This window comes from Mobula hypostoma, chromosome 22, assembly GCF_963921235.1.
Source record: "Mobula hypostoma chromosome 22, sMobHyp1.1, whole genome shotgun sequence".
Classification (NCBI taxonomy): Eukaryota; Metazoa; Chordata; class Chondrichthyes; order Myliobatiformes; family Myliobatidae; genus Mobula; species Mobula hypostoma.
Window position 1 is genome coordinate 20,640,205 of NC_086118.1, and position 14,804 is coordinate 20,655,008.

Sequence of the window (14,804 nt, forward strand, 5' to 3'; positions counted from 1 at the left end):
TTGGAGAAAAAAGGGTGCAGAATTTCATGAAAAGAACACCTCTCCAACTGTTAAGCACGGGGGTGGATTGACCATGCTTTGGGCTTGTGTTGCAGCCAGTGGCACAGGGAACATTTCACTGATAGAGGGAAAAATGAATTTAATTAAATACCAGTAAATTCTGGAAGTAAACAACACACCCTCTGTAAAAAAGCTGCAGATGAAAAAAGGATGGCTTCTACAACAGGATAATGATCCTAAACACACCTCAAAATCCACAATGGACTACCTCAAGAGGCGCAAGCTGAAGGTTTTGCCATGGCCCTCACAGTCCCCTGACCTAAACATCATTGAAAATCTGCGGATAGACCTCAAAAGAGCAGTGCGTGCAAGATGGCCCAAGAATCTCACAGAACTAGAAGCCTTTTGCAAGGAAAAATGGGTGAAAATCCCCCAAAGAACTGAAAGACTCTTAGCTGGCTACAGAAAGTGTTTACAAGCTGTGATACTTGCCAAAGGGGGTGTTACTAAGTACTGACCATGCAGGGTGCCCAAACTTTTGCTTTGGGCCCTTTTCCTTCTTTGATATTTTGAAACTGTAAAAGATGGAAATAAAAAAGTAATCTTGACTTAAAATATTAAAGAAATATGTCATCTTTAACTTTATGCCTTTTGGAAATCAGGTCATCTTTTACTCACTTAGCTCTTCACAGTAACAGAAATTTTGACCGGGGTGCCCAAACTTTTGCATGCGACTGTACATTTGCAGACCCTGAAGGCACAGTAACCAAGTTTTAACTTAAACCTGGCCCTAATTGAAATATATTAGAGGCCTTCATGCATTAGGAGCAACTTATTTACAGCCTGTATGAACTGGCATTTGGGTGACTGGCAGGGTGCATTTGTTAACTCCTTGGGCTGCAGGCATTTTCTGCTGCCTGGGAACTTGATATTTGGCCGCATTTCTGACTTGCAACAGTCTGGGTTAAAAATGGTTTGTAGAAATGGAATCCCACCGTAACTAGGAGAAGACCTGTAAATTGAAATTACTTTGAAATTTGCAAAAATTTTAACTTGGGAATTTTATTGTTGAATGTAAAATGATCATCTCAATTTTCTAATTTGATATCCTCACAGAATTTCCACAGGAAATTTAAATTAAATTGTTATACTGAGTATGGAGTATTTCCATTACTTCCATGCACAAACCAAAATACTCAAAACTAAAGTGAATTTGATAAGATTTCTGAATTACTTACTGATTACGTTGTTGAATCATATTTAAACAAATGCCAAAAATTCAAAGTAGTTCTGTATGAGCATAAATTTTGACATTTCATTTTGTGGTATAATATCTAACAGATTTTTAAAAAGATTGCCAGGAGTTTTGAGAAAATATGATAGTCCTAAATATTTAACAACCTTCATCACAAAACTACACATGATGTGCGAATATTTCGTTCTACACGACTTGAAATATAAATATTATTCATTGATAATTAAAAAATTAGACCTTGCAATACAAATTTTAGCAGAGATAATGACTTAAACATACAATGGTGCAATGGAGTTTGATGCTGATAGACTTCCCAGGATGCGCTGGGACACATTACCATCTGATGTTTCCAGTCTTTCAACATGAGTTGCTCTCGTCCAGGCGACCCAGCCAGGGCTGATCATGTCCCGGCTTGTGTCTCAGTAGCACTGGTCCATAGGTCACGACTCTTGATCCTCAGCCAACTGGAGGCTCATTCAGCAGCCGCTGTGATGGTCCTGATGGCAATCCCCATAATGCCAAAGAGAGATTAGTTTCTGCACAGCGAGCATCCAACAAGATCTCTACACCCCACCTCTATAGGCTCGCATCATGCTTTCCATCCCTGTCTCTGGCAGTGCTCTTGCTATCTGGCTATCTTATGTTCAAAGACTCCTCAATTTGGTCTTCTCAAGGAACTATCAGTTCTACCATCACCACTTGCTTTGAGATTTCTGACAGAATGACCATGTCAGTTCTATGATTTTCACTTTATTAAAAGATTAAATTAACAGGCAGCATAAGAGTTCAAAGTAAAGGAGGTTGTAATAGTACAAAGATTTTCATGACACGCACAATAGTTTCTCAATTATTCACTGACTTTTACAACTGTTAATTAATTTATTAACTAAGATGATCTTTTGGCCACCAAGTTCATAGCATTCCTCCTTTCTTTTTGCGGAGACCATCCTACCATGAGTTGCTGAAAGGCACACTTAAAGTTGCAGAACAGCTCATTAACCAAAGTTTACATTGCTTACTCCAGAGTCTCTATCTATGAATGCAAAAATTACTTGGATGAAGCAGCCAGAAACAGGCTCAAAAATAACAACTGGTTCTGAATTCTTTTAAACTCAGTTATGTAATTCCTGCATGGTTGCATCCGTTTTGAAACGTTTGTGCTATTTTTACAATTACATTCCGGACAGCATCAACTTCCTCATGGCAAACAGCTTTTTCATTTAAACATATTTGCATCTTTCTATTAACTATGAACACACTTGGAGACGCGGGAGTCAACTTGCTCAATACAAATGTGGCCAGGTTCAATAGCTGTCAATGTTATGATGTGTCCCTGTTCAACTTGCCTTTCTAAAGCAAAATGGGAAAACGCTGAATCCTTTCAATTATAATTCTCAATCACCTACAGTGGATTAGTTAATTTCATAGCTTTTCCATTTGACATTGGATTGTTGGTTTTCCTCTTTAATGCTGTGGCAAACAGGTTTCCACCTGAAAGCCAGCAATAGAAATATTATGAGCCAGAGAGTTATGAGACAGGCACTTTGACATATCTAGCCGGTGATGACTATTAATCTGCCTAGTTCCATCAACTTACACCTGGACCATAGGCCTCCATACTACTCCCATCCAAAATTCTCTTAAATGCGACATTGAACCCACATCCACCACTTGCACTGGCAACATGTTCCACTCTCTCACGACCCTCTGAGTGAAGATCTCTCTCATGTTCCCCTTAAATATTCCAGCTCTAACCCTTAACCCATAACTGCTAGCTCTAGTCTCATCCAACCTCAGTGGAAAAAGCCTGTTTACATTTGAACAGCAGCCAATCAGCAACTGGGAGCGTGAGAAGATGTAGCTCACTCAGGTTTGCCAATTTAGTACAGAAGGCCTCAATTTGGCAGCTTGGCATTTGAACAGTGGCCAATCAGCGACTGGGATTGATTGTTGACAAAAAAAATAACATAGGGCAAGTGGAGTGGTCATTGTTTGAGTGGATATGTTAGAGTGGTCATTTGAGGCTCTTTAAGGCTTCAGTGAGAACAGGCTTGAGTGAGAGAAGGTGAAAAAGCTATAGGTAGATTTTCCCCCCGGTTTATTTGTTTCCTTCTTTATATTTGCAGAGTTAGAACAATAGGGATGCTAGGCAGGATAGTCGCATGCACTTACTGCAGGATGTGGGAAGGCAGGGAAACCTCAGTGTCCCTGATGACTTCACCTGCAAGAAGCGCATCCAGCTGCACTACGCATTAAGGAATTGGAGCTGGAACTGGTTGAACTCCAGATCATTTGAAGGCTGAGGGGGTGATAGATAGGACATAGAGAGGTACTGTAAATTCTGGTGTATAAGCTGAGAATTTGGCCCTAAATTTTGGTACTAAAATTAGGGGGTCGGCTTATACAGAAGGTGCCAACTTTGGGAAAATGAATTCACAGAAGAGAGATCGTATTTATTGGCTGTTTTTGAGTCAAATTCGTTCCACTGTCGACGTATGAATTCTTTGAATGGTTTGTTTAAACTCACATCTAGTGGCTGGAACACGGACATCAAACCATCGGGGATGACTGCATTGTCCGTATTTTCAGCTTTCAATGCCGTTTTTATTTCACCTGACAAGTGCGCTTTGAACATGTCCCATACAAGTAGCGACTTTTCCTTCCCGAAACTTTCGGGATGTCAACGCCACACCTCTTTAACCCACTTCAAGCAACCTGCTTCATCCATCCAGCAGCGTTTTTGGACGTAAACAACAACACCCCGTGGGAATTTTCTGAGCAACCTTTGTTTTTTGTCTCAACGCAAGATCATGTCTATTCATAAGTCGAGTGCACCAACTTTGCGTAGCTTTAAAATTTTCGCTGACCTCACTGTGTTTTTCGTCCCATTTCAACGCTTGAACTCGAATCATTTCTCTGGTAACAATGTATCCAGACGATCGCTGGTGATTCATCCACTCTAAAACGTTTTCTTCCAGTTCTGGCCACTGGCATGTTTTCCCATGGTTTGCACATTTCGTCTTTGGCATTTCCCTCAGTGTGTCCTCTGCCTTTCTCCACTCTCTCACTTGTTTCTTGTTTACACTATACTTCTTAGCAGCTGCAGAATTATTCGTTCCTTCAGCAAAATCAACAACCTTCAGCTTGAAGCTAGCATCATATCACATTTGTTTTAATCTTTTGTACATGGTGGTCGCAAACTCACTACTGAGTACACGTACTGATCCCACCACTCCGTGTTATGTTTTAACGAGATTACGATGGGCGCTAAATGGTTTCATGGGGGTTACATTCCAGAGGATTCTTTACCATTGGAGACCTAATCCAAAATTTCCCTCCCTGATTTATTTATTAAAAATTCGCTTATAACGCTCTACAATGTGTAGGCCTGTTTTCTTAGCAGGTACTGGTTCACAAAATTTCCAGGTTCCAGATCCGGCAAAGCTGAGTACCAGCATGTGAGATCTTGTGATCTTTTCTGGTTAAATCAAAAACCTCTACAAAAGGGGTCGGCTTTTACAAAGGTAACATGAAAAAGTCACTTTTTTAACCTTGAAAATGGGGGGTCAGCTTATACTCCGGAATATACGGTATTTATATCTAGGGCGTAGGATACAGGAGAATGGAAGGGGAAAGTGCTTAACTAGCCAGTACAGGGTACCCCTGAGGCCACTCCCCTCAACAACACTTTGAATACTGTTGGTGGGGGGGGGAGGGGAGAGAAGAAATAACCTAGCAGAGGTAGATCACAGCGGTCAGGTCTCTGGCACTGAGTCTAGCTCTGTAACTCAGAAGGGAAGAGGGGTAGAAGAGGCAAGTTGTGGTGATTGGGGATTTATTAGTTAGGGGAGCAAAAGGAAGGTTCTGTAGACAGAAGTGAAATTCCTGGTTGGCATGTTACCTCCAGGTGCCAGTGTCCGGGGCATTTTAGATCGAGTACTCGGCATTCATAAGTGGAGGGTGAGCAGCCAGAATTCGTGGTCCATGTAGGTATCAGTAGCATAGGTAGGAAGAGTAACAAAGTTCTGCAAAGTGAGTTCAGGGAGTTGGTGCTAAGTTAAAGGGCAGGAGCTCCAGGGTTGTGGTCTCAGCATTGCCACCCATGCCATGTGTTAGTGAGGCCAGAAGTAAGGAGATTATACAGTTTTACATGTGGCTAAGGAGTTGGTGTAGGAGGGAGGGCATCAGAGTTTTGGATCATTGGGCTCTCTTTCAAGGAAGGTACAACCTTGACAGAAGACACCATTTGCACCTGCGTGATGGTGGGGTGGGGGGGGTGGAAAAGACAGAGGAGTTCAGACCATGGATCAAGACGTAGAATTATGATATTGTAGCCATTAGCGACACTTGGTTGTAAGAGGGGCAGGACTGGAAGCTCAACATTCCAAGGTTCCGTTGTTTTAGACACAATAGAGCAGGAGGGATGGGCGGGGTGGTGCCTTTACTAGTCCAGGAAAATGTCACAGTAGTGCTCAGTCAGGACAGACTGGAGAACTTGTCTAGTGAGGCTTTATGGGTAGAACTGAAGAAAAAGAAAGGTATGATCACATTAATGGGGCTACATTATAGACCACACAACAGTCTGCAGGATTTAGAGGAATACATTTGTACAGAAATCTGAAGACTGTTGTAAGAAACATAAGAATGAAATAGTAACTGATTTTAACTTTCCACATTGACTGAGACTCCCATACTGTAAAATGACTAGATGGGATACAGTTTGTCAAATGTGTTCAGGCAAGTTTCCTTAATCAGTACAGAGGTCCGAATGAGAGAATGTGTGATATCTGATCAGCTATTATGGAATGAGACAGGGCAGGTGACAGAATTTTATGTAGGGGAATACTTTACATCTAGTTCCAAAGTAAATATGGAAAAAAGATAGGTGTGGTCTGCAGGTTAAGATTCTAAATTGGAGAAAGGCCAATTTTGATGGTATCAGAAAAGACCTGGCAAGTATGGACTGGGACAGGATGTTTTCTGGCAAAGGTGTACTTGGTAAGTCGGAGGCCTTCAAATATGACATTTTGAGAGTACAAAGCTCGTATATGCGCCTGTCAGAATAAAAGGCAAGGTTAACAGGTTTAGGGGACCTTGGTTTTCAAGAGATATTGAGACCACGGGGTTAAGAAAAAAAAACTACATAGCAGGTATAGTTAGGCAGGAACAAATAAAGTACTTGAAGAGCATGTGAACACTTAAGAAAGACATCAGGAGGGCTAAAAGAAGGCATGAGGCTGCCCTAGCAAACAAGGTGAAGGAAACCTAAAGGATTCTACAGCATGTTAAAAGTAAAAGGATGGCAAGGAACAAAATTAGTCCTCTGGAAGATACAAGACCATAAGACAAAAGAGCAGAAGTCAGCCATTTGGCCCATCAAGTCTGCTCTGCCATTTTATCATGAGCTGATCCATTCTCCCATTTAGTCCCACTCCCCCGCCTTCTCACCATAACCTTTGATGCCCTGGCTACTAAGATACCCATCAACCCCTGCCTTAAATACACCCAATGACTTGGCCTCCACTGCTGCCCATGGTAACAAATTCCATAGATTCACCACCCTCTGACTAAAAAAAATTTCTTCGCATTTCTGTTCTGAATGAGCGCCCTTCAATCCTTAAGTCATGCCCTCTCGTACTAGACTCCCCCATCATGGGAAACAACTTTGCCACATCCACTCTGTCCATGCCTTTCAACATTTGAAACGTTTCTATGAGGTCTCCCCTCATTCTTCTAAACTCCAAGGAATATAGTCCAAGAGCGGACAAACGTTCCTCATATGTTAACCCTCTCATTCTCGGAATCATTCTAGTGAATCTTCTCTGTACCCTCTCCAACATCAGCACATCCTTTCTTAAATAGAGACCAAAACTGCCCACAGTACTCCAAGTGAGGTCTCACCAGCGCCTTATAGAGCCTCAACGTCACATCCCTGCTCCTATACTCTAGAAATGAATGCCAACATTGCATTTGCCTTCTTCACCATCAACTCAACCTGGAGGTAAACCTTAAGGGTATCCTATACGAGGACTCCTGAGTCCCGTTGCATCTCAGAACTTTGAATTCTCTCTCCATTTAAATAATAGTCTGCCCGTTTATTTCTTCTGCCCAAGTGCATAACCATACACTTTCCAACATTGTATTTCATTTGCCACTTCCTTGCCCATTCTTCCAAACTATCCAAGTCTCTCTGTAGACTCTGTTTCCTCAGTACTACCGGCCCCTCCACCTATCTTCATCGTCAGCAAACTTAGCCACAAAGCCATCTATTCCATAATCCAAATCATTGATGTACAATGTAAAAAGAAGCAGCCCCAACACCGACCCCTGTGGAACACCACTGGTAACCGGCAGCCAGCCAAAATAGGATACCTTTATTCCCACTATCTGTTTCCTGCCAATCAGCCAACGCTCTATCCACGTATGTAACTTTCCTGTAATTCCATGGACTCTTATCTTGTTAAGTAGCCTCATGTGTGGCACCTTGTCAAAGGCCTTCTGAAAATCCAAATATACAACATCCACTGCATCTCCCTTGTCTAGCCTACTGGTAATTTCCTCGAAAAATTGTAATAGGTTTGTCAGGCAGGATTTTCCTTTAAGGAATCCATGTTGAATTCTGCCTATCTTGTCATATGCCTCCAGCTACTCTGTAACCTCATCCTTGACAATCAACTCCAACAACTTCCCAACCACCGATGTCAAGCTAACAGGTCTATAATTTCCTTTATGCTTCCTTGCCCCCTTCTTAAATAGCAGAGTGACATTTGCAATCTTCCAGTCCTCTGGAACTTCCAGTCCTCTGGAACCATGCCAGAATCTATCGACTTTTGAAAGATCATCACTAATGCCTCCGCAATCTCCACAGCTACTTCCTTCAGAACATGAGGGTGCATTCCATCTGGTCCGGGAGATTTATCTACCTTTAGACTATTCAGCTTCCGGAGTACTTTCTCTATCGTAATTGTGACTGGGCACACTTCTCTTCCCTGCCACCCTTGAGTGTCCGGTATACTGCTGATGTCTTCCTCAGTAAAGACTGATGCAAAATACTCGTTCAGTTCCTCCGCCATCTCCTTATCTCCCATTACAATTTCTCCAGCATCATTTTCTATCGGTCCTATATCTACCTTCACCTGTCTTTTACTCTTCATATACTTGAAAAAGCTTTTAGTATCCTCTTTGATATTATTTACTAGCTTCCTTTCATAGTTAATCTTTTCCCTCTTAATGACCTTCTTAGTTTCCTTTTGTAAGCTTTTAAAAACTTCCCAATCCTCTGTCTTCCCACTAATTTTTGCTTCCTTGTATGCCCTCTCCATTGCTTTAACTTTGGCTTTGACTTCTCTTGTCAACCATGGTTGCATCCTTTTTCCATTCGAAAATCTCTTCTTTTTAGGAATATACCTGTCTTGCACCTTCCTCACTTCTCGCATAAACTCCAGCCACTGCTGCTCTGCCGTCTTTCCCGCCAGTGTCACCTTCCAGTCAACTTTGGCCAGTTCCTCTCTCATGCCACTGTAATTTCCTTACTCCACTGAAATACCGACACATCAGATTTCGGCTTCTCTTTTTCAAATTTCACAGTGAACTCAATCATGTTATGATCACTGCCTCCTAAGGGTTCCTTCACCTCAATCTCTCTAATCACCTCTGGTTCATTACACAATACCCAATCCAGTATAGCCAATCCCCTAGTGGGCTCAACAACAAGCTGTTCTAAAAAGCCATCTCGCAGACATTCTACAAATTCTCTCTCTTGAGATCCAGTGCTGACCTGATTTTCCCAATTCACTCGCATGTTAAAATCCCCAATTATCATAACACTGCCCTTCTGACAAGCCTTTTCTATTTCTTGTTGTAATTTGTAGTCCACATCACTTCAGCTGATTAGAGGCCTATAAATAACTGCCATCAGGCAGTTATTTGGGGGAGATCTTAAATGGATTTTTTGCATTTGTAGTTACTTGGGAGATGGACAGAGTCTATAGAATGAGGCAAAGCAGCAGTGAGGTCATGAACCCTATACAGATTACAGAAGAGGTGGTATTTACTGTCTTGAGGCATATTAGGGTGGGCAAATCCCAAGTCCTTTGTTGTTTGTCATCTATATCAACACTCTGTATGAAAATGTGGTTGAATGGAAAAGCAAATTTGTGGATGACACCAAGATTGGGAGTGCAGTGGATAGCGAGGAAGGCTATCATGACTGGCAGCAGGATCTGGACCAGCTGGCAAAATTGCAGACGGAATTTAAGGCAGACAGGTGTGAGGTGTTGCACTTTGGTAGGACCAACCAGGGTAGGAGTTACACAGCGAACGGTAGGGCACTGAGAACAAAGGAATCTGGGAATACAGGTACATAATTAATTTAAAGTGGCAATACAGGTAGATAGGACCGTAAAGAAAGCTTTTAGCACATTAGCCTTCATAAATCAAAGTACTGAGTACAGGAGCTGGGATGCTTTGGTGAAGTTGTACAAGACTTTGGTTAGGCCCAATTTGGAATATTGTGTGCAGTTTTGGTCACCTACCTACAGGAAAGATGTAAATACATTTGAAAGGGAACAGAGAAAATTTGTAAGGGCGTTGCCAGTACTGGAGGACCTGAGCTATAAGGAAAGATTGAATAGGTTAGGACTTTGTTCCTTGGAACGTAGAAGACTGAGGGGAGATTTGACAGATATACAGAATTTTAAGGGGTATAGAAAGGGTATATATAAGCAGGCTTTTGCCATTGAGGTTGGGTGGGACTACAACTGGAGGTCATGGCTTAAAGATGAAAGGTGAAATGTTTACTGTCAAGTTCCCCTTAAACTTCTTCACCGAGAGGATTCTGAGACTATGAAATCAGCTGCCAGCACAAGTGGCACATGTGTGCTCAATTTTGATGTTTTAAGAGAAGTTTGGACAGGTACATGGATGAGAGAGGTATGCAGGGCTATAGTCTGGGTGTAGGAAGATGGTATTAAGTAATTTAAATGGTTCAGCATGGACTAGATAGGGCAAAGGGCCTGTTCCTGCACTGTACTTTTCTATGACTCTATGACTATCTATACTCCTCATAATTTTGTATACCTCTATCAATTAGACCATAAGATATACAGAAGAAGTAGGCCATTTGGCCCTTCAGGTCTTCTCCACTATTTCATCTTGGCTGATCCATTTCCCTCTCAGCCCCAATCTCCTGCCTTCTTCCCACAACCCTTCATGTCGTGATTAATCAAGAATCAATCAACCTCTGTCTAAAATATGCCCAATAACTTGGCCCATAGCAACGAATTCCACAGATTCACCACTCTTCGGCTAATGAAATTCCTCATCTCCATTCTAAATGGACATCCCTCTATTCAGAGGCTATATCTTCTAGTCATAGACTCCTCCACCAAAGCAAACACCCTCCCCACATCCACTCTATTCAATAGGTTTCAATTATGTTACCCCACATTTGTCCAAATTCCAGCGAGATGAAGCCAAAGCCATCAAATGCCCCTCATATGATAAGCCTTTCAATCCCAGAACCTCCTTTGAACCCCCTCCAATGTCAGCACATCCTTTTTAGATAAGGGGACCAAAACTGCTCACAATACTCCAAATTAGCCTTGCCAATGCCTTATAAGGCCTCAACATTATATTCTTGCTTTTATATTCTAGTCCTCTCGAAATGAACGATAACATTGCACTTGCCTTCCTCACTGCAGACTCAACCCTTAGGGAATCTTGCATGAAGACTCCCAAGTCCCTTTGTACCTCAGATTTTTGAATTTTCCCTCCAGTTAAAAAAAATCTACTCTTTTAGTTCTTCTGCCAGAGTGCATGCCTATACACTTCCCGACACCGTATTCTGTTTGTCACTTCTTTGCTAATTCTCTTAAGTCCTTCTGTAGCCTCCCTGCTTCAACACTACATGCCCCTCCACCTATCTTCGTATCGTCCACAAAGCCATCAATTCTGTCATCCAAATCATGGACATATAATGTAAAAAGTAGTCCCAACATAGACCCCTGGGGAACACCAACTGGAAAAGGCTCCCTTTCTTCACAGTCTTTCCCTCCTGCCAATCTGCCATTGCTCTGTCCATGCTGGCATCTCTCCTGTAATACATTGGGTTCTTCACTTGTTAAGCAGTCTCACGTGTGGCACCTTGTCAAAGGCACTTCTGAAAATCCAAGTATATAACATTCATGATTCTCCTTTGTCTGTCCCGCTTGTTATTTCTTCAAATTGCAACAGATTTGTCAGGCAAGACTTTGTCTTCAGGAAAACATGCTGACTTTTTGGCCAATTTATCATGTACCTTCAAGTACCCTGAAGCCACAGTCTTAACAATTAACTCCAATGTCTTCCCAACCACTGAGATCAGACTAACTGACCAATAATTTTCTTTCTTCTGCCTCTATCCATTCTTGAAGAATGGAGTGATATTTGCAATTTTCCAGTCCTCCAAAACTATGCCAGAATCCATTGATTCTTGAAAGATCATTACTAATACCTCCACTATCTCTTCAGCCACCTTTCAGATATCTGGGTTGTTGACCATCTGGTCCAGGTGACTTACCTAACTTCAGACCTTTCAGTTTCCGAAGCACTTTCTCCCTCATAATGGCAACTTCACTGGCTTCTGCCCCCTGACACTCTCAAATGTCTGGCGTACAGGTCATGTCTACCACAGTGAAGAATGATGCAAAATAGTTATTCAGTTAGTTCACCATTTCCTCGTCCCCCATTACTACCTCTCCAGCACAATTTTGTAGTGATCCTCTGTTCTCGCCTCACTTTTACACTTGATATAGCTGAAAAAACTTTTAATATTATTGGCTCGCTCACCTTTGTATTCCATTTTTTCCTTCTTTATGACTTTTTAGTTGTCTTCTGTTGGTTTTCAAAAAGCTTCCCAATCCTCTACTAATTTTTGCTCTATTACGTTTCCTCTCTTTGGCTTTTATGGTGGCTTTGACTTCACTTGTCAGCCACAGTAGTATTATCCTGCTTGGCTGTCACCCCTGCTACTGTTCCCTTCCAATCAACTTTGGCCTACTCCTCTCTCATGCCTTTGTAATTCCCTTTACTCCACTGTAATACCGATGATACATCTGACTTTAGCTTAGTCTTCTCAAATTGCAGGGTGGAGTCTATATATTATGACCACTGTCTTCTAAAGGTTCCTCTTCCTTAAGCCCTTTAACCAATTCTGGTTGATTGCACAACGCCCTAACCAGAATCACTGATCCCCAGTGGGCTCAACCATGAGCTGCTCTAAAAATCCACTTTGTAGACATTCCACAAAATCCCTCTCTTGGTATCCAGCACCAATTTGATTTTCCCGACCTACCTGCATATTGAATTCCCCAATGACTACTGTAAAATTGACCTGTTGACATGTACTTTCTATCTCACATTGGAATTTGTGGACCACATATTTGCTACTGTTTGGAAGTTTGTATACAACTCCCATCAGGGTCTTTTACTTTTGCAGTTTCTTAGCTCTACTCACAATAATTCAACATTTTCTGATCCTACATCACCTCTTTCTAATGATTTGGTTTCATTTTTTAACCAACCCCACCCCACTCCATAGGCCTACCTACAAGTCCTTTCGACACGCTGTGTATTCTTGGACATGAAGTCCCAGCTATAATCTTCTTTCAGCCATGATTCAGTGATGCCCCCAATGCCATTCATGCTAATCTGTAACAGTGCTACAAGATAATCAATCTTATTCTGTATACTATGTGCATTTAAATACATCACCTTCAATCCTGTATTCATCACCTTTTTTAGCGCAAACAACAGGAATTCTGCAGATGCTGGAAATTCAAGCAACACACATCAAAGTTGCTGGTGAATGCAGCAGGCCAGGCAGCATCTCTAGGAAGAGGTACAGTCGACGTTTCAGGCCAAGACCCTTCGTCAGGACTAACTGAAGGAAGAGTTAGTAAGAGATTTGATTTGATTGCCTTTCTTGCTGTTCACTTGCTTTCATCCACAAATTTGCTAAGCCAGTTTAGAAGTACAAGGAACTTGAGAGCACAACCATGCTTTTCAAGGCTACACTTCAAGGCTGGGATGAATTCAGACTTCAGATTATTTTAGCAGCTGACCAATTCCTGAAAATACCTTGATGATGATGATATTGTGTTGGAAATAGTGGCTCAGGAACTATTAATTTCAATTCTTTAGTCCCCATGTATTATTCCTACAGCAAGGCATTTGCGAATGGGGTGTAGTGCAGTTCTGAAATGGATTTTGTTGATGATTAAGATAGGAATTATCAAGATTTAGTTACCCATTACTTTTTCATAAAGGACTGAGATTGCTGTAATGCAACTTGATTGATTCATATGCAAGCACTGCATAACCAGAAGGCAACCTTTGAAAAATGAACAAAGGGGCAGCTGCAACGAGCAGAATCAGTGTACAAAATTTTGCATATCATTTTGTGTGGAGTGAAGCTTCCACATTCTCTTGCAGTCTAAACAGTTCCTCCCACCAATCCAGGGAATGGTGGAGATGATGTCAGAGTTATTTTCAAAGCTGGAGCACTGCAACTTGCTAAAATGGAAACAAATATGTTAGCATCCATGCTTCAATGATTTGTGTTGAAAAATCTGAAGATAGTACTTCAGATTACATTAACAACCTGCTGAATAATGTATTAGACCAACTCCATCAAGGAGGTGTGCTCACTTGTCTGCACAATTCCTTTTGATCCCATAGAACTTCAGGCTTAACAAAAAGTGCTGCATTAGCAAAACAATTGACAAAAATTGGCTTGAAATAATTTCCTTTTGAATAACTTTAATTAAATTATAATCGATGAAAAATAATTATCTGGCTTGAACACCCTACTTCTTTCCCCTCAGGAATGATCAACTGTTCTATTACCATTCCACAGTGATGGCACATTGACAACCAGAAGGCAGAGGCCAACCCTATTCTTACGGTGCTGGAACCCTCCCACCAGCTCGATAACTAACTCTGGTTCAGCCACATGATTCAGGCCACCTTTCATAAACAATATATGCCTACAGTTGGTATGATTTGGGGTTCAACAAAACAGGAGCATTGTGATGTTCTGATTAAAGAAACCTTGATTTGAGCAAATGCCATGCAAATACTGCCCTTACACAATTATTGGTTGGCAAAAAATAACAAATTGTACAGCGCATAAAATTATAAAGAAAACATATTTAACAATTTCAGCTTTATCAGTTAACAGGAAGAAAAGGGCCCATTACAGTTGAACCAGTCCAATGTTTACATAAACGTTGGAGCTCATACTGTAGTATTCAGGGATGTAATTCTTACTCACTTGCTGGACCCACCACATTCTAAACTCCCCTCAAGGTCTCAGTCTCTCACTCTCATATTGGCCCTTCCTCCTTGGAGCCATTCATCTGCACAAAGCACTTGCAACAGGGACTCTCCTTCCAACAGCATTCTGCAGCATCTTCCCCTCTGTCCCACTCCACAATTCCCACCAAAAGATAACAAACCAGACTACTGTCAGTCACCATTCTCTCCCAAGCCTGCTCTCTCCAGAACCTTC

General features: G+C 41.6%; 1 protein-coding gene across 2 annotated transcripts in view; it reads right to left on the minus strand.

The window, feature by feature from the left end:
• Positions 1–14,804, minus strand: part of LOC134360206 (ras-related protein Rab-40B) — a 67,639-nt gene that overhangs the window by 45,791 nt on the left and 7,044 nt on the right. The window contains exon 1 of one of the 2 annotated variants that reach the window (XM_063074273.1): positions 1,593–2,511. The exons of the other annotated variant lie outside the window; for it this stretch is intronic. Within the exon in view, the coding sequence (XP_062930343.1) occupies positions 1,593–1,659 (67 nt within the window). The 5' untranslated portion in view covers positions 1,660–2,511. Of the gene's footprint in view, positions 1–1,592; positions 2,512–14,804 lie in introns of those variants that run through there. 2 annotated transcript variants of the gene reach the window in all.